Source organism: Spermophilus citellus, assembly GCF_964194105.1.
Source record: "Spermophilus citellus genome assembly, chromosome: 16".
Taxonomy (NCBI): Eukaryota; Metazoa; Chordata; class Mammalia; order Rodentia; family Sciuridae; genus Spermophilus; species Spermophilus citellus.
The window spans coordinates 26,146,050-26,166,956 of NC_138196.1; the positions used below are offsets into that span (position 1 = coordinate 26,146,050).

At 36.5% G+C, this 20,907-nt stretch overlaps 1 protein-coding gene across 7 annotated transcripts in view; it reads left to right on the forward strand.

The window, feature by feature from the left end:
* The window catches only part of RBPMS (RNA binding protein, mRNA processing factor), a 171,984-nt gene that overhangs the window by 57,655 nt on the left and 93,422 nt on the right, over positions 1-20,907 (forward strand). For all 7 annotated transcript variants that reach the window (XM_081269466.1, XM_081269467.1, XM_081269468.1 and 4 more), the window contains exons 2-3: positions 16,893-16,970; positions 19,718-19,756. In XM_081269466.1, coding sequence (XP_081125592.1) covers positions 16,893-16,970; positions 19,718-19,756 — 117 coding nt within the window. The remainder of the gene's footprint in view (positions 1-16,892; positions 16,971-19,717; positions 19,757-20,907) is intronic.

Below are 20,907 nucleotides of genomic sequence, written 5' to 3' on the forward strand. Positions count from 1 at the left end.
TAATGGAAGTTCATGGTATCACAGATTTTGTGATTTCCACCTAAGTTAGTGCCGAAATACCTCATAAATTGCAAACTTTTCTTATCTGAAAGGATCTGATTCTTCTCTGCCTATACAAGATTTACTCTTTGCTTGGCTCAAAGATCCCTCTTCCAAGATGAAGCAGTGTCTCCCTAGGCCCAGTAACACTTAGAAGTAAGGAATTATCCGGGACCAAAACTTAATCCCAGTGGGAATAGGTATAAATGAATGTTGCTTGTATGTTTTTTTTAAACTAGAAACCCTTCTGAATTTTTGGTCATGTGTTACATCAATGTTTTCCCAAATGTGCCTGGTCAAGAAAAACATCTTTGTTGCTTGTTAAAAAAATTGACTCCTTAACAAGACCCTAAGCAATTTAGCAAAACCCTGTCTTAAAATAAAAAGGGCTGGGGGTGGAGGAGGCTGGGGAGGGAGCCTGGGGAGGGAGGCTGGGGTTGTGGTTCAGGGGTAGAATGCTCGCCTAGCACATGTGAGGCCCTGGGTTCGATCCTCAGTACCACATAAAAAATAAGCAAATAAAATAAAGGTATTGTGTCCAACTACAACTAAAAAATAAATATCTAAATAAATAAATAATAAATAGGGCTGGGGACATGGTTCAGTGGTTGAGCGCCCCTGGATTCAATCCCTGATTACTCCTCACCCCTCCCCCCCAAAAAGAAAATTTAGATTCCTAAGTTTCATCCCCAAATCCACTGATCAGAATTTCTGGGTTAGAGTCCCAGCAATCTGTGTTTTAGCAGACATCTAGAAAATTCCTGCAGTTACGTGCTCTTTCCTCTGGAATATTACTTTTCTAATTATTTTCTTCTTTCTTTCTTTTTTCTTTTTGACCTCACCATATTTTCAACATATATCACCCTAAGCCCCAAGAGTAATAAAGAGGCAACTCAGGATTATTAGTTGACTATTGAAAAATGGAAATGTGTACAACTAAATATTGCATAGTATTGCCTGTCCACAACTTAAAGATACTTGATTAATTTATTTCATACTTTTGTTGTTATTGTTGTTGTTTCTTTGAAGATGGCAAATGTTAAAGCACATTCTACATGTCAAGGAAATAAGATCTAAAAGAAATGGTGAAACATGGAATACATGAGGGTGTATTTGTGTGGGGGATCATCGGAAGGGATTATGTATGTGATTTGACATCTCTTATCCCACAACTACTTTTGTTCACATTTAATTCTTTTATGTGCTTTAACCACAGAGATTATTATTGCCTTTGTTTAGAGATTCATGCCTCCTTTTCCTTGTAATTAAAATCTCATATGTCATTCTTTCTGCATTTTATAGAAGGTAGCTGGCTCTTGGAAACAAATTATGTTGACTGCTAATTTAGGATGAGATTAATTCATAAGACAAAAAGATGAATTATCAGATTCTTTAGGGTACTACTGTCTTACATATCGCTAAATATATTATTCACGTATATAAATCATGATTAGTGTATCATCTGTAAATGTCAGATTCACAAGAAACTTAGATACCTAAAACTAGGTCCCTAATCCAAAGTTATAATATTATGTGAATAGGATACACTTCCTGATCTGAAGGAATTTCTAATTTAATTGGAAAGGAGTTAACTAAAGCCTGTAAAGCAATTAAAGAACAGGGTTAAGTCATAACAGATTTGCTCACTCAGTGCAGTGAGATTCAGAGGAGAAATAGGGAAAGAAAGAAGTGGAACAATGGGAAAAAGCTTCCTTGGAGAAGTAGAGTTTAATTTGGGCTTTTAGATGGAGAATAGTGTCTTTTTTGGAAGCAAAAATCAACTATTAAAACTCTTTTATTCCAAAGGTGCATTGTTACAACTTACCCAGTAGAGCCCAGGGAATTGATGGTGTATGGAATAGTCAAAGACCAATGCCTTGGGAATTTTATTTTGATGTAGTTGGAAGAAACTGATGCATGCTAGCAGTGCTGATTGTGAGATTAGAAAAACAGTTATTTTGTTTTATTTTTTAGTGCATTTCTAAAACAAGATGTATGTCTTTGTGTATTTATTTGATGTTCTCTTTTTTAATGTCTTTTGTCATCAAAGATGACATTGCAAATAAAATTGAAATTTTTTGATGAATGGTAATACTCTGCAGTGCAGATTAAGTTGTGGCAAAACATGATTTTTATACTAACCTTAAAGGGTCATCTGAAGATTGTGAATCATTTGTCCAAGCTCTGCTTATATTTGCACAGTGTGAAAAGGGAAAACTATTAAACTTTTATCCATTCATCCCTCAATAGATGAATGGATAAAAAAAATGTGGCATTTATACACAATGGAGTACTATGCAGCACTAAAAATGACAAAATCATGGAATTTGCAGGGAAATGGATGGCATTAGAGCAGATTATGCTAAGTGAAGCTAGCCAATCCCTAAAAAACAAATGCCAAATGTCTTCTTTGATATAATGAGAGCAACTATGAACAGAGCAGGGAGGAAGAGCAGGAGGAAAAGATTAACATTAAATAGAGTCATGAGGTGGGAGGGAAAGGGAGAGAAAAGGGAAATTGCATGGAAATGGAAGGAGACCCTCATTGTTATACAAAATTACATATAAGAGGTTGTGAGGGGAATGGGAAAATAAACAAGCAGAGAAATGAATTACAGTAGATGGGGTAGAGAGACAAGATGGGAGGGGAGGGGAGGGGGGATACTAGGGGATAGGAAAGGTAGCAGAATACAACAGTTACTATTATGGCATTATGTAAAAATGTGGATGTGTAACCGATGTGATTCTGCAATCTTTGTAATGTTTTGAATAACCAATAAAAATAAATAAATAAATAAAATTTTTTTTCTTCATGGTACTGGGGATTGAACCCAGGTGTGGTTTACCATTTACCTACATTCCCAGCCCTTTTTAAAAATGCTGAGACCGGTCTTACTGAGTTGCTGAGAATGACATCAAACTTTTCAATCTTCCTACCTCAGTCTCCCAAATTGCTGGAATTATAGCTATACACCACCACACCTGGGCAAGATTTAAGGTTAAGGATCCATTTTAATCTTTTATAGTACCTTTGATATAATTTTGTTTGGGGAGGAGAGTATTGTGTGTGGTTTATGGTGTTAACCACACTAAAAAGATTTTTTAAAAAACTCGTGGGTATTTTATTAGTATCTACATATGTGGTCTTTTAGATTTCTGATGAAATTTTAAAAATTCTATTTGATTTATATTATTTGGAAATTCTTTCACTAAGATCCAAATAAATCACAGTAAATTAGATGTCATCATTTGGAAGAGTGATTAAGAAGCTTTGGCACAGTGGAATTGTATGTCTGGGATGTTGGTTGTGTCTTTATTTGGTCATATTAGAACACAAACTCTTTGGCATTGTGAGAACTGTTTTGCCTGCACATGTCTTAGTCCAGGTTCTGGCCAGAGCTGAACTGGCACACAAGGTTCCAGAGATCACTGACAGGCCAGGTCATGTCCACTCTGAAAGATCCCTCGTATGCCCTCAGGTTCCAACAATTCTGAGAATTCTTTCTCATTTGGAAAAGAACAGTTTTGGCAATTGCTTGAGTGCTTTGAAATTTATAAATTGAAAAATATTAACCTGGTTTCTATAAAATTTTATGTTTTCTTTTTGTTCTTCACAAATAAATATATTACAAATACATATTCACATTGAACCTTGAAATGGAAGTCCAAATTTGTAATTATTCAAATTGTCTTTAGCTGGCTAAGTGAAACCTTGAATTTTAGAATTTGGGAAATTTATTTCTGTAATATTCTTTCTGTTTCTGTTAGCAAAAACTGCTACCAGATAGCAATTAAAGGTGGTCATATTTATTTTATTTATTTAACAAAATCTTGCATAGTGCTTTACTCTGTTCTAGGACCCTTTTGTGTGTGTGAGGGGTGGGAGGTACTGGATTGAACCCAGGACCAGTCTACCTCTGAGCTATATTTTCCCCCCCGCCCTTTTTTTTTTTAATTTTGAGACAAGTTCTCGATAAGTTACTCAGGCTTTCCTCAAACTTGAAATCCTCCTGCCTCAACCTCCTAAGTTGTTGGGATTACAGACGTGTGCCAACATGCTCGACTGCTAGACAGTTTTCTAAATACTTTATTATAAGTTTTTATTATTTGATCCTCTTCACTTATTTTTCCCATTTTGCAGATGAGAAAATTGAGACCTTAATTAGTTAATATCTTGTCTAAGACTGCAAAACTAATAGATGTTGGAGCTGGGCTCCAAACTCAGACTGGCCTCAGAGTTTGTGTGCTTATACACTATATATACTCTGCTAAATAATGCTTTCGCAAAGGTAAAAAATAATAACAATATAAATTATTTAATCATGGCTACTAGGTCCAAGTGTCTGAGGAATTGGCTGTATATCGGTAGCTCTGGAGCCCATTTACCTTGTTTTGCACTGGAAACTCTGCTAAATTCTTTGAATTTGTGGCCTAAGATATCATTCTGTTTTAATTACTGCACAAACCTTAAATAAAAATCTCCAACTTAATAATTATACTTAAATGAATATGTAATGAAAAGTTAGTTAAGAGGTTCTCAGTGGCAAGACCCCAGTGTGTGTGTGTGTGTGTGTGTGTGTGTGTGTGTATTTTTTTTTTTTTTTTTTGTGGTGCTGGGGATGGAACCCAGAGCTTTGTGTATGCGAGGCAAGCACTCTGCCAACTGAGCTATATCCCCGGGCCCCCAGTATACTTTTAACAAAAACTTTCTTTCAGTATACCTTTGTAGTTGGAATGTAATCTGGAAATCAACTCTTTCATACCCAGAGAGCAATTAGCACCTAAGCCCTCAACAACTTTTCCTCCCATGTTTTTTATTGATGGATCATAGTTGTACATAATGGTAAGATTCATTGTTACTTACTCCGAACCACCTGTTTTAAAAGTAGAAATATGATTTACACTACTGGATGATTTTAATGGTCTTTTTCCATTATAGTCATTGAAAATTTACACAGTACTATGGAAACCCAGGTTCAGTGTTTCAACAGACTTTAAAAAAAAATTTAGATTTGAAAGCACATTAATATTAAGCACATTAATCTAGGTTATATCTCACCATTTCCCCTCCATTTGTGATAAATCTTTTTTGTTTCCAGCATACACATGCATTTCTATTTGTAAGTCATCAAATCTTATACTATCTGTATCACTTTGCATAATTACTATATAAGAAATAATAAAATTAATATTGACGATCCAAGTGATATGTAAATAGAAATAATTACAGGTGGTTATCCATTTGAACAAGTCTTCAGAGGAGTGTATTTTCTGTAACAGGCTGGGGTATACAAATTTTAAATGTTTTCTGAAATTGGAGATTCTTAAAATCAGAAAAGCTAGGAGGTGATCTAAACTTAAAAAACAGAAGTTTGCTCTTTTTCTGGAAGTACTTATAAGTATTAGGCTAAGTGCTTCAAGTAAACTAGTTTGTGAATTAAAGGAAGTAGCTGACTTAAAAGAGGATATATTATAAAAATTTGCATTTTGGCTCTGTGGCACTTTATTTTTTTTACTTTTGTTTTGTTTGTTTATTTTTATGTGGTGCTAAGGATAGAACCCAGTGCCTCATAAAAGCAAGGCAAGCATTCTCCGGCTAAGCCACAACCCAGAGCCCCCCATTCCCACCCCCCACCCCCGTGGCATTTTAAATGCAAACAAATATTTGTTAAATGAATGTTCCTGTAAGAATTCATTTAGAAAAGAGAATGGATTCTTAGTAATGAACTCACCAAAGCACTGTTACTACAAAATGTAGCCTGCACATATATCTGCTCTGTGAACTTCCTTGGGCTTGACCTTCTTAGTCTTTTTCCTGGTATCAATCACAATGGATTTTTTTTTTCTGAAGAGAGAGAGAGAGTGAGAGAGAATTTTAATATTTATTTTTTAGTTTTCGGCAGACACAACATCTTTGTTTGTATGTGGTGCTGAGGATCGAACCCGGGCGAGCCACATCCCCAGCCCCTCCTGGTATCAGTCAAAGTATTTAAATTTATATTTTTGTTCTTTTGTTTTCTGTGTCGTCTGAGGTGCTTGATCAGAAAGCTTTGGCACAGCAGAGCTGCATACCTGCAATGTTGGTTGTGTCTTTATTTGATTGTGTCTTTATTTGGTTGTATTAGAACACAGACTCTCACTGTGAGAACTGTTTTGCCACACATATCTTAACTGGAATGAAATATAGATAATGAATTACATAATTAATTAATTGTCTTCATTAGCTTTTTGTTCCTGTAAATAGAATACCAGACAAGAACAACTTAGAGGGGTAGAAGTTTATTTGGGGGTCATAGTTTCAGAGGTCTCACTCTGTAAGTGGCTTACTCCATTGCTCCGGGCTGAACAGTGAGGCATCCCCATCATGGAGATTGCTTTGGCACATGAAAATGCATCTTGTTTTTGAGTGTTGCAAACCACGTTAACATAAAATAACATTGTTTGAACTCTTACTATGAACCAAGCACTGAACTCACTATACATGTATCCACTCATTTAATTCTTGTAATAGCTGAAACAAGTTACCCCTAACTAAAACAACATTTATTCTTTCAGTTTCAGAGGGTCAGGAATTTAGGAATCATTAGATAGGTGGCCTAGCTTAGGGTCTCATAAAGTTGTAGTCAAGATATTTTTAGTGAAGGCTGAAGTCATCTGAAGACCTTACTGAGGCTCGGAAATCTGCTTCCAAGGTGGTGCTTCCACACAACTTTTGGACAGAGACCTCAATTATTTGTCATGTAGACCTCCCTATAGGGCTTCTTGGGTATAATTATATCCTCACAATCAGCTTCCCCCAGAGTATGTCATCTAGGAACAGCTTCTCAGGAAGCCACATGCTTTTTTGACCTAATCACGGAAGTCATACACTGTCATTTTTGCCATATTCTCCTCTTTGGAATTGAATCATCAAGGGAAGCCCACAGTGAAGGGAAGGGGAATAGGTTCTGCCTTTTGAATGGAGAAGTATCAAAGACTTTGGACACATTTTGAGATGAGGAAACTTAGAAATGGAAAGGTTAAGTGACCTGACCATGGTACGTAGCAGACAGTGAGTTGCAGAATCAGGATTTGAACCCCTGTGCTCTTTGTGAACCTTTTTTTTTTCCTCCTTCAAATGCCTAGAGCACTTAACCTCTTAAATGCATATAAAAAAATCACAGTGATTTCTTAATACTCATTCATTTGCATCTGGATATTCTTAGGTTATACAGGCCTTTCTTTTATGCCTCATTCCTAGTACTCAAGTTATAATTTTGGCTCATTAGTTCATTCAGTAGATATGATAGTAGTATTGGTATCATAATCTTCCTGTATCCATTTTCTCCCCTCTTCTAGATCCTTTAAGTGACTGGAAAGAACTCTGTATGCTGTCTGGGTTAGTTTTTCCTTTGAATAAAAATCACCCAAACTATGCAGCAGGAGAAAGGAAGAAAGACTTGGGAATTTTGTTAAGATAATTTTCATATTTTCTGCAAATCTTTCTTTTTGTCAATCCATGGGAAAGTTTGTTTTGTGGTGATCTTTTGACATCTTTTAGCTTCAGTGCACTCTATAGGATTAAAACCATAAGGGTAAGTACACCTCAGAGAATTGCAAAGTAAACTTCTGTTTACAAATACTGAATTAATACATACATTTAAATTTTCAGTGTTTTAGTATTATAAGCAGTGTATCTGAAAGAACAATAAGATTTTGTGGGCCAACCAGAGTTAAAGTAGAGCAGACCACCTGAAAATTGGTTCAGAGAACTGCAGGAAGCCAGTGTGAGGTACGAATCAGACCAGAGTTAAGGGATAAAGCTTGCCTTTATAAGGCACAATCTTATTTTGTGTTTGACAGCATTCAGTGACGTTCCTAATAATGAGATTAAGTTCATAAGTGTATCTAGTTTTCTATGTAGATTAGTCCAAACCCAAATTTTCTGATTTGCCTCTGGTAATACTCACCTCCCTCTGTTTCTGATAGCACTAAGGGAATTCTTCAATAATGAGGTTACAGTGCTGACATGTATATTCATGTTTCCTCCCTAGAGTTGTTTAAAAATCTAGAAATTCTTAATTATTCTCTCCTCTTTTTAGATGAAGAATGACCTGGTTGGGACCTGACTCCTATGAAGTCTTTTCAAATTGGGAAATTATGAAACCATCTGGATAGGCTCCTCAAAGATCAAACAAAAGTGACATGGTTTGCCCTGTTCTGCAGTGCTCAGGCCTTATGTATGTGAATTTATGGAACATGGTCATTTCTCTTTTTTCCATACATGTTCCCATTAGTCTTTTCCCCCTGAGGATCAACCAATTAAATATCACTTAGGGAAACACTAGTGTATTCCTCCAAACTTAGAGAGCCATGCACTATGGGTAATTATATGGCTTTTTCTTTAGAAAGGAAGGAATAATTATCAAATTTAAAACAAACTTGAGAATCGCCAAGAACAGCATAGTGACCCTTTTATGCTTGGTTAGTCAATTGGTCCTTGCAGCAGCCTGACCCTTTGAACAACTTCCCAGGTATGAAAGAGGAATAAGTATTTGAATCCAGTGGGTGGCCATTATCGGGAAGAAGGAATCTACTTCATCTTGAAGCCAGCACCTATAAGAAACTGGAACTTGACCAAAGGCCAGTCAGTTGTTTCTAAGCTGCAACCAGATTTAAATGCCTGGCAGACCATTTTAATGGTTGTGGTGATCTATTTTCATGGCATTAAGACCTGAATGGAAAATCCTACTAAGCCAACAAAGCCTTCTTTGGAAATGAGATGACCATCAGTCCTTGGGTAGGATTCAGCCCTGCAACATGGTCTTCAGCTCATGCTTACAAGATGAGCAAAGAATCAAATCCACTCATAATTTATTTTACAAGAATAAAGTAATTTAACCAGTATACAAAAGATATAAGCAGGGCTCTGCCCCATCCCCACTCCCATCCCTGATTAAAACAACCCAGCTCAGCGGAATTTATGCTGTGCATGTATGTAGAGCTCTTAACTTCTCAGTCCTTGAAACTCAAGTTTATATTAGATGGTGTCTCAGAAGAGAGGTGACCATTCATTAGTTATTAAAGAGGAATTCATCTGTTCTAGTCTTAGTAGGAAGTTGGGTTGTCACAAAGCAAAAATACCTGTTGGCTGACAACAGGATGGTTCTGTTCCTAGGGTCTTAGTTTTGAGTCATTAGCACACTTCTTTGGTTAGGTGTTTTGTTTGTTTGTTTGGTTGGTTTTTGGTACCAGAGATTGAACTCAGGGGCACTCGACCACTGAGCCACATCCCCAGCTCTATTTTGTATTTTATTTAGAGACAGGATCTCACTGAATTGCTCAGCATCTCACTTTTGCTGAGGCTGGCTTTGAATTCACAATCCTCCTGCCTCCGTCTCCCAAGCCACTGGTATTACAGGCATATGCCACTGCACCAGGCTGTTAGGTTGTTCTTTTTTAGAGGTGAGTCTTAAGAAACACTGCCTTGTGGGCTGGGGTTGTGGCTCATTGGTAAAGCACTTACCTAGTACGTGTGAGGCACTGGGTTTGATTCTCAGCACCACATAAAAATAAATAAAAGTATTGTGTCCATCTACAACTAAAATATTTATATAAACAAACAAGCACTGACTTGTGGTCAGAATTAAAATGTGAAGTAAGTTATGTCCATGTTGCCTTTTGATAGCTCAAGGACAAACTTGTGTCCCTATGAGTCAAGGACAGGTAGAAAATTGAGAAAATTTCTAAGAATAGATGTTGGATAGGAAGGAGCCAATATTGATATTTTCAAATGAAGAAGATACATTTAGGCTTGTGTTAAGTTGTTTTTGTTATTGTTTCTCTCATTTTTAAAGAAACATACTAATAAATATATAAATGCCAAAATTATAAACACAAAGTAAAAGTTTTGATAATTCTACCTTTTTTCTACTATTAACATATAAGTAACTTGGAATATACTCCTTCACTGTCTTCTTTATCCCCCTTGAGCATTGAGCATATACTAACTTACAAAAACACTAAAATAATTAAATTGGGAATATGGGCAATTGCTTTTGTAGTACTGGGAATTAAACCCAGGTCCTTGCACAAGTTAGGCAAGTACTCTGATACTAGCTGTATCCCCAGTCCAGGACTATGAGCAATTTCTGATGTTTTCCTTTTCGCTTAATAATTATGAGCCCCGTCCCATGTTAATTTAGAAATCTAATCACCATTTTAAATGTGCAAAGTTGATGATGAGTTTGTATATTTTTAAAAAAAATATTTGTTAGTTCACATGGACTTATAAGGATGTTTAAATTACCATGAATTGAAATGTGATTTTACTACTAATCATATATTGGTTACTGTCATTATAAATGGGTTAACATAGTCTTTGTTATCTATTTCTTTTTTTCTCTTTGTTTATGCCTTTATTTATTTATTGATTCTGATTTTTTGTGGTCTTAATTTTCTTTTTCCTCTTCTAGATTTCTGTCTCTCAAAATATTATTTTTGTGCTGGAGAGGCTGAGGCAGGAAGATCATGAGTTCAACACCAGCAAAAGCGAGGTGCTAAGCAACTCAGTGAGACTCTGTCTCCATATAATATACAAAATAGGGCTGGGGATGTGGCTCAATGGTTGAGTGCCCCTGAGTGCAATCCCTGGCACCCCTCCCCCCACCAAAAAAATACTAATCTCGTCTGCCTATTTGTCATAAGTTTTCATTTGATGTCATGGATGCTGCTTAACTAGGACATGTGGTTAATTCATCGTGTTTGTCATGTCATCCCTAGAACTATTGGCAAGCAAATACTTACATCTCCCATGGCTATGCATTGACATTCTGTAGATTTCTAAATCAGCCAGGATTGTACACTCTGTGCCTAGGATTGCTACACAAAAAGAACCTTTACACTCTAAAACTCACTGAGAAAAATTTTAGCTGTGGATCCACTTGTATTTCTAAAAGAATGATTCAAATATACAGCACCTTTGAAAGCTGCTTTTAGAGTCCACATTTGTATGAATGTGATAAATTGAGAGAAAGTTTGCAGAGGGATAGGTGGACAGACATACCACCATGGGTTTTACTCATTGGAAGGTTCATGGGTCTTTAGAAAGTAAGAAATTGCTTCCTTCCATAGCCAGATATGATCCATGAAACCTTTTTATAAACAACTAAAACCAACTTGTGTATTATGGCACACACCTGGAATACCAGCAACACAGGAGGCTGAGGCAGGAGGATCACAAGTTTGAGGCCAGCCTAAACAACTTATTGAGACCTTGTATCAAAATAAAAAATGAAAAGTGGGTATATACTTCAATGGTAGAGTGTCCCTGTGTTCAATCATCTGTACCAAAAAAAAAAAAAAAAAAGAAAGAAAAAGAAAAACTACTAAACTAAAGCATACACAGAAAACATCCACAATCTTTAGACACTGTTCATCAGATGTGACCACTGGTTGAAAAGTATGTGTGATAATTCTGTGCTGTGTACTGAAATTAAGCATTCTGCCTGCTCCCCTTTCATGTCTAGATTTCCAACAAGATAAGCATGTTCTCTGTTAAAGACAGGGCCTTTTCCATTTCATGGTCTGTTTTTGGCCTTTCTATGCAGGAATACTCAAGATGGACAAACAACTTTCCTTATCGCATTAAAGCCTGTTAAATGAGAAGTCAATTATGGAAATGTGACTTGTCTTTCCTGGTGAGCTGACAGTCACATTTAATAACTGTGGCCTCTGCAGTAATGCTAGATAATGACTGAACCAAAACTCCCTTGTTCTTATGTCCAGCACAAGACAATTCTTACAAGCATTTATTCTTTTGTTCTGCATATGATTGTCTGCAATAACAGAAAGTTTATTAGCTGAGTCAAAAATAACTAATTAGAACCCAAAGAGTGATCTAAAAGTATCACATTAAAATAAAAATCTATTCCCCATGAAGTAAATAATGCTAAATGAATTTTATTGTTAGTCACATCATTATCTAGGGCAGCCCTTAGTTTACCAGCAGAAAATGGCAAAAATGAAACTGGAGGTACATCCACAAAATCCATTAGAGTCCCTTTGGGATATAGCTGTCAGCAGCTTCAGCTCTTGAACTTCTATGAGGCATGCTGTGTCCTTGACCAAGAAATGTGTTTTCCCATGTGTTTTATAAAGTAAACATCTACAATGCTAAAGGCATAGTGCCAGGCACATCTGTGTCCATAGACATTGCTGTCCTAGATAATGATTTCACCAGCAACAGAGTTCATTTAGCATTATCTGTTTCAGTATGACACTTTTAGATCACTCTTTGGGTTCTAATTAGTTACTTTGTGACTGAGCTGATAAACTTTCTGTTACTACAGATGATCATATCCATATTCCGTTTCCTTTAGTGATGGCAAGTTCTCTGCAAGCAAGAATCCTATCTTCGTGATTTCCATAGACTTAGAAAAATCAAAACTCAGAATTGCATTAGTAGGTAGTCACTCAGATCAAAAGTGGTGGTAAGAGTAAGGAAGTGAGGGGCTGGGGTTGTGGCTCAGCACTTGCCTAGCATGTGTAAGGCACTGGGTTCAATCCTCACCACCACATAAAATAAACAAACAAACAAATAAATAAATGTGTTGGGCCCAATTACAACTAAAATAAATAAATAAATGATTATAGAAGTGAGAAATGTTTCCAAATATCCCTGTGACTCTATACACCAGTTGCCATAGAAAAACAAATGAGATATTTAAGAATTATCTTTCCCATTCTTTTTTAAAACCTGATTGTTTCCTAGTCTGAGACTATCTAGAAAGGATTCCAAGTACATTATGACTTGGATTTAAGTAACCTTTAGTTGGACTCAAATACATAATCTGAATATTTGAGAATTATTTCCCCTTGTCAGTTTAGCTGTTCTGTCGGAGGAGGGAATATTCTTAATGTGATGATAATTCTGACAGGTTCCTAAGACAATAGTGAACTTGGTTAGAGTCTAAGAAATGTGGGTTTTGTCCATGTTTAAATGAAATGCAAACCTTTTTAGTTGTTTCCAATGTGATAAAGTAGTGTTGGCTTTGAGCCTCTTGGGTGTCTATAGTTGATTTACAAACTTCGGCTTACCAGGAGTCTCACACACACCCACCCCTCCTGCCCCCTTCTCAAAGGTACAACAATTTTTTTTTTTTTCCTTTCCTTCCTTTTGTACTGGGGATTGGACCCAGGGGGTGGGTACTCTACCATTGAGCTACATTTCCAGTTTTTTTTTTTTCTTTTTCTTTTTCTTTTTTTTAAACAGGGTCTTGCTAAGTTGCCTTGAACTTACAATCCTCCTATTTCCACCTTTCAGAGTTGCTGGGCTTACAGGCCTGTGTCACCATGCCTGGGGAGTAGCAGTTTTTTATTGAGACTTTAGGATAAAAACTCTCACATCTCATTCTAGAATATTTATGTAAGAAAATTTCCTCCATAAACTTTACAATTTATATTGGTAAAAATGTTGACTTTTTTTTTTTTTTTTGCTGGTTTCCTCAGGAAATAAAATCAAGGCAGTTCTAAACCTAACAAAATAAACTTACAATATCTTATGCATGTTTATTAAAAATAGAAACCATGAATAAGCCAATAAAAACTATTAAAATCACGATTCTACTACTCAGGGCTAATCGATATAAACACATATATATCATAAAAAGCATTTTTCCCCTCTCCAAATACATATGTCAGCTGCTTTGCAGAATAGAGTTGAACTATATGTACTTTTTACTTGAGCATATTTTTATTGGATGAAAAATATTCTATCATACAACATAGGAAACTTTTATTGATAATCCCCTGATTTCTAGAGAACTTTTTTTTTTTAGAATAATGTTATAAATGGTAGTTCATTTACTAGACAAGCTCCTCAGGTCCTAATTGATACCTGCCACATACCTCAGCTAAACTTCTAAACAAATGGTGCCCCAGCATTTAGAACACAGGATTTGCTTATCATGTTACTTCTGTTCAAATCTCTGTAATCTAGGCAGTACCTGGCAACATCAGGAAGGTAGTGGACACTCTGCAGAATCTGAATGAATGGGAGGTGGGAATCCCTATCTGTCCGGGCTTTTCTGATTGGAACAGCCAAATTGAACAGATGGTGGGCATACTGTATAGCAAGATTCCCTCATGGTCAGTGTCTTTTGCATTTGTCAGCTTTAGCAACCTTGATAAAGACTCTTCCCAGGACCTTTCTTTATCTTTGTCAAAGATAGCTAGAGAAGGAAGACAAACTATATGAAAAACTTGGAACAATGAGTCGATATGTATAGTCTCTTCTACCCAACAACAGCAAAACACATATCTGTTTTAAGTGCATATGAAACAGTAATTTTTGATGTTTTGTTTTTGATACTGAGGATTTAATCCAGGGATCCTTTACCACTGAGCTACATTCCCAGCTCCCCCCTTTTTTTTAAAGAGAGAGAGAGAGAGAGAGAGAGAGAGAGAGAGAGAGAAAATGAATTTTTAATATTTATTTTTTTAGTTTTCGGCGGACACAACATATTTGTTTGTATGTGGTGCTGAGGATCGAACCTGGGCCGCATGCATGCCAGGCGAGCGCGCTACTGCTTCAGCCACATCCCCAGCTCCCAGCTCCCTTTTAAATTTAATTTAATATTTTAGTTTTAAGACAGGGTCTTGCTAGTTTGTCCAGGCTGGCCTTGAATCTGAGCTTATACCTACCATATTAACCCGTTCTGCTTCTAGGTATTTATACAAAAATGATGTATACAAAGCTGGGAATATATCTCAGTTGGTAGAGTGCTTGCCTTACATGCACAAGCCCTGGATTCAATTCCCAGCACCAAAAAAAAAAAAAAAAGATGTATACATCCATATGAAGACTTGTATGTGAATACTGATAGCCATTTTATTTACAAAAGCCAAAAACTAGAAAGAATTGAATGTCTGTCAACAGGTACATAGATAAACTGTGATATCCATATAACAGAATACCACTCAGTGACAAAGGAACAGACTTGGATGGGTGAAAGAATCCAGACAATGGGTACATAGTCTGTGGTGCCATTCGTGTAAACTTTCAGAATATACATAGTAATCTTCAGCATCAGAAACCAGATTAGTGCTTGCCTAAGAATGGGAGATGGTGGGCCAGGATGGGAAGAAGGATTAAAGGGATGTGAGACAACTCTTGGTAGTGTATTAATTGTGATGGTTTCTCAGGTTATATGTGTCAAAACTTAAATTGTATACTTTCAAGATGTATGTAGTTCATTGTATATCAATTATGTAAAAATATCTGCTTGAAATATAAATAATAAATTAGAATTCTGGCACTATTGTATCATAATAGTGTTTATTAAATACCTGTATACAAATGACCTGACATTTTGTTGTATACTATTCTAGGTTAATAAAAGGGTCTTGCTTGCTAGTTTGTGCTTCTGTACAATCAGAATCAGTGGAAAGTGTCAGAAACCTAGGAAATGTTCTATTTCTCACCGAGGAAAAATCTTTTATATTTATGGGTGGTTAACAGTTGAGCATTGAATTTTTCTTTAAGTAGCGACATGATAGATAACCTAATGAAGAACTTAATCATATTGTATTACCTGGGTAGAATAAAAAATAGGGATATTCAATGGCTATTCCTTGCCTATTGAATCAAGATCAGTTTCCTAGGCTTTTGATATGCCCTGTGGTTTGACCTAAGTTTCTACCCAACAATGGCAAACACATATCTGTTTTAAGTACACATGAAACAGTAATTTTTTTTTAAGAGAGAGTGAGAGAGGAGAGAGAGAGAGAGAGAATTTTTAATATTTATTTTTTAGTTCTCGGCGGACACAACATCTTTGTTTGTATGTGGTGCTGAGGATCGAACCTGGGCCACACGCATGCCAGGCGAGCGCGCTACCGCTTGAGCCACATCCCCAGCCCCGAAACAGTAATTTTTGTTGTAGATCATGAAAAAGTTACAAATTCCTGTTCAGTTTTGGCCCACCCTGCCCGCAGAACACACTGTACTGTCCCCCACATCATTATCTTGGTTAATACTTTTTCTGCCTGTGATTCTTACCCACCCTCACCTCACCTTTGTATCCATCTGGTTAAAATCCCACCAGTGCTTTAAATTCACATTCAGATGCTAATATGCTTTCTCATTCTCAGTGTCATTTATGTTCTGTATGTTGGTGGACACTAAGCACATAGTTTGTACTGGGCGCCTTGAACCATGCATATTTACATATATGTCTTGAATGAGTTTTGTCAACGGCACCTAGTAGTTACCTTGTACGTAGTAGACATACATGCTGGTGGTACCATAGAAGAATATATTGGGAATAGAACTGAGCAGATGCAAAATTACACACTGTAGCTACTACTTGGATGTGTTTGACATATTTATTATACTTTTATATTTCTTAAAATTATTGTAATTAACATCATTGAGGGAAGCAGTGACAGGACAAGCAGGAGAAATAAAGTGTTTCAGGTTTTAGTTTTGAAGCTCCTTATGTGGTCATATGGTTAGAGCACAGGAGTGTTAGATTTACCGTACTCATTTTGTATTTTTCTTAAGCTAGTGCTTAAATTGTAAGGAAACACAAACTTCCTTCTCTGATTTTAGAACTGGGAAGTAGTTGGTTGGAGAATGGGAAGTCAATTTATAATTTTAAATCAGCTAGATATAATTCATTGAGAAATCCAAGTAGAAATAAATATAAGAGCTTAATGGCATCTCCACATTACAGTATTCATTGTATCATGGAAAGAGCATGGATTTGGTAGGAGCCATGAATAATTGGGGAAATATTTTTGAAATTTGAGATGACAGCTAACTTGTGGCTTGTGTCCACACCTTTACTCACTTCTTAAATTTATTTTTCTAGGTTCGGACCCTATTTGTCAGCGGTCTCCCTCTGGATATCAAACCTCGGGAGCTCTATCTGCTTTTCAGACCATTTAAGGTACCTTTTATATCTTTCAGAAATTGTAGAAGGATACAAAAAGGCTGTGTTTTCCATGCTTTGTGGGGGCTTTTTGGAGGAAGAAAAAATGTTTGAGAGAGTACCTTGTAAAGAGATGTTTTCAAAAAGGTTAATGAATAAAAGAAAGTTAACAACTGAGTTTTCATGCACAGTCTCACCTAGGAAGATAGACTGAAACTGCCTTTTGGCCTCCAACAACTCATCTAGCTAGAGAGGTCTCTTACTGATGTGAATATGCATCTGGCCCCAGGGGTCTCTATTCCATGTAATCTCCCCTGTTTGTTCTACTCCAATTGAGGCTAACTATAGACAATGAAAAGGTTACAAATTACATACTACCTATTTATATTTCAAATGCAATATGGTAAATCAAACCCTGTCAGTTGCTTCCTTATTAGTTGGAATAGTATTCTTGCTAAGGAGACATTTAAAAATGGTCTTTTTTTGAACACTATTATTCTTTCCCTGGCAAAAGTTCTAAATTTCAAACAAAATTTTGCAGAAAGCTGTGTGTAAATTAAGAGGAATCTTTCTCTGTGTTTAGTGAAATATTTAATGCAATCACTTGTCCTTCCTGACTGTGGAAATAAAGTTACTTTAGAGATATTTAACATTACTGGGAATGAAAACTTAATAGGAAATTGGACTAAAGCTGAAATAACCATGCTGGCTCTTGGAGGATAGGAGGAAACTAGAACTTATCAGAATATGGGCCTTAAAGGCTTCATGAATTCAGGGCCTGTGTCCAGGAGGTCATTGTGGATATGTCAGCTACAACACCTGTCGGGTCACCCTTATGATTAGGCAATAGACAGTCTTGGTTTCTGATTAAAGATCCATCCTGATTGAGGCAGGACATGTTGGACAGGATTCAGCTTAGTAGGAAAGATTAGAGTCTAGGTTGTACGCCAAGAAGACACCATGTAGTGATAGACCTCACTGCATTCTAATAGCCAACTACAGAATGAAGTAGTAATGATGACAGCACAGAGGGAAACAGGAAGGGTAATTCAAGACTGGCTGATAGGAAATGGGAAAGGAGGAGAAGGTATTATGAAGAGAGTGTCAACTTTATGGAATTCCTAGAGTTTCATATACAGGATCACTGTTGTATAAAAAGAGCCATTTCTGTGACTTTTTAAGCTAGTTGATCTTCTTCTTTTTTTAAATTTATTTTTTAGCTTTAGGTGGACACAATATCTTTATTTTATTTTTTTAATGTGATGCTGAGGATCGAACCTAGTGCCTCATGCATGCCAGGCGAGTGCACTACTAGTTGAGCCATATCCTCAGCCCCTAGTTGATCTTCTTAACCGACAAAATATTGTTATGTTTGTATGTATAAGAGGAAGATTTGGCCAACAAAGCCCTTAGATGTATTATTATCTCATTTCATTATTACCACAGTTCCTTCAGGTGGCTTAGCCCCATTGTTTCAAATGATGAAAATGAAACTTGGAACAGTTAACTATATATTATGCTCAAGTTTGCACACATAATAAATGGCAGGACCAAAGAGGCAGGCATTTGACTGCCATTCCTGTTTTAAACTATGATGTTATACAGTTCTTTGTGGTTTCAGAGCATGGTATTTCCCTGCCAGTGATGTTTTACTTGAATGAAATATCCATTTGTCCTTTGCTTCTGAGACCTTGGGACTGTTTAAGCCTCCAGGTTTTTTTTAGGAGAGAGCCTACCTTGAAAAAAGAAAGAGGCAGGACTGTGAATCATGACCTTTCTGTCCAGAAGAGCTCAAGGCCTTGGAGGTAGAATGTTTATAGTAGCTAATTGGTAACCAAGTTTTGTGCTGGAAAGATGTGAGGATGAATCAATCCTAAAGTCCTGTCCAAAAACCCCAATGCTAAAGTTAGGACCTTGGTACATTACTAACAACCCTCTTTTAATTAAAGTCCCTGGAGGCTGACCCTAGTCTACAAATCTGTCTTTGTACTGATATGTGTAGTGGTCAATCATGTCAAGTGGTGTTTTTTTCTGTCATCCATCAGAGAAAGCCACTAGTCATTGATTATTTCCAGAAATGAACACACTTTCTTACTCTTATCCTGAGGAACTAGTTGGGGGAAGGGAGAAGAGAGGTAGTGGAAAAGTTAGGGGATGTTTCCATCTTCCTTAGGAATGAGCTGGAATAGAAACCCCAGAGGGAGGTTTTGCATGTCCCAGCATTATGGAAACCAGCTACTTCATTAAATAAGCAGAATGCAACAAAATGCAGTATCACTGTCTGTTCAGCCTTTTCTGGTCGTCTGAGGTTTTGATCAATAAATTGTATGCTTAAGTGTTTCATTATTATTATTTTATTAGCAAATGTATGGCCAAATTAAACATGCGCTAACCTTCTTATTATTAAATTTACTCTCTTCCCTCTCCTAGTTTTATGAAATCCCTATCCTTACCGAGTCTAAGAAGACAAAGATCTGTTGTTGACAAACATTCCCATTACCCTATATTGCATAATTTCATGGAAAAAATAGAAAAGAGGAAAACATAGATAACTACATGATTTTTTTTGGACCCCAAGTAATAAAATAGGGGTGTGTGGGGTTATGTGTCTGTAATTTGCTTTCCCAACTAAATTGGGAGGCATTTGTGCAAAAAGCTAGATAGTCATAGAGGGTCATGTTTACTAGCTAGATGGTATTACATTCTCCCCATATTCTCCACCCATATTCATTTTGAGGGCTAAACTTGATTCTTCTTATTTCCAGGGCTATGAGGGCTCTCTTATAAAGCTTACATCTAAGCAGGTAAGAATTTCAAACTTCTGTATAAATGATGACTTTTTTACTTTCTCCAGAGTATTAAATGGGGTTTAACACTCTTTTTTAATTCCAGTTAGGATTTGATTTTTTGTTGTGGTTACTATTGCTTTAAAATTAAGGGTGAGCTCTATTAGGATTAGCGTAGGAAGATAATGTGTAGTTCTATAGTCTTCTAGCTAGGATATTTGGGATTGTCCCAAAATGTGGCAAAAATGATGCCTCCAACATAGTTATATTAAGGCTGATATGTATGTTCAAATAAAATGATTAAATATCAACCAAATTCACTTGTACTCCCAATTCTTTTCCATTTCTTTTAAGAGGTTAAATGGGTAAACTTTTACAAGTGATATGAATATCCAATGGTGAAGAATCATGCTGTTCCTCAAACCCCTAATAACTCAGGCAGAGTCCCTAATTGAGAACGGAGCACAGAAGATACAGAATGGAGCTGGTATTCAGTGGCCTGGCAGTTCCTACAAGTTTCTTGGAGATTAGCTATATGCTTGCTTGCTTTCTCTTTTTTAAGCCAAATACTTGGCATTCTTGCCTCTCAATCACTTTTGTCTCTCTCGTTCATCTGAAATAAGCTACATTGCATGTAACTTGCTTGGCTGTTAAAATAGAGTCCAAAGGGATTATGGCTCCCACATACAGTGTGGTTTATGCCTATAATACAGGATTTTTTTTTTTTTTTGAAGGCATCCCTAGGGATTTGTGATAGACATGCATGCTCACTTTGTAATTTTGGTCATGCAGTAAGAGTATAGGGCTTAACCACTGTGTCATTGGTGGTGATTCTATTCTCTTTCCATTTTAAAAGATGAAGAAACTGAAATACAGTGAATTCAATTTAAGAAAGTAGAGCCTCTTCAACTCCAAATTGTCTCTATCCCATTATTTACTCTTGCTCATCATCCAATCACCTCTAAGGTTTTTAGTTTAGTTTTGTTTTTTAATGATTCTCTAAATCCGCAGCTGTGCTCTTGAAGAACCACCCTTACTGACCATCCCTTTGATTCATGTTAGAAATGTGGCTATACCACTGAGTCATGATTCTTTGGGTCTTATTCTTACTTCTACCTGTTGCTTGTGGTCATTTCTTTATCTTAGCTTTTCAATTGACATCAACCTTG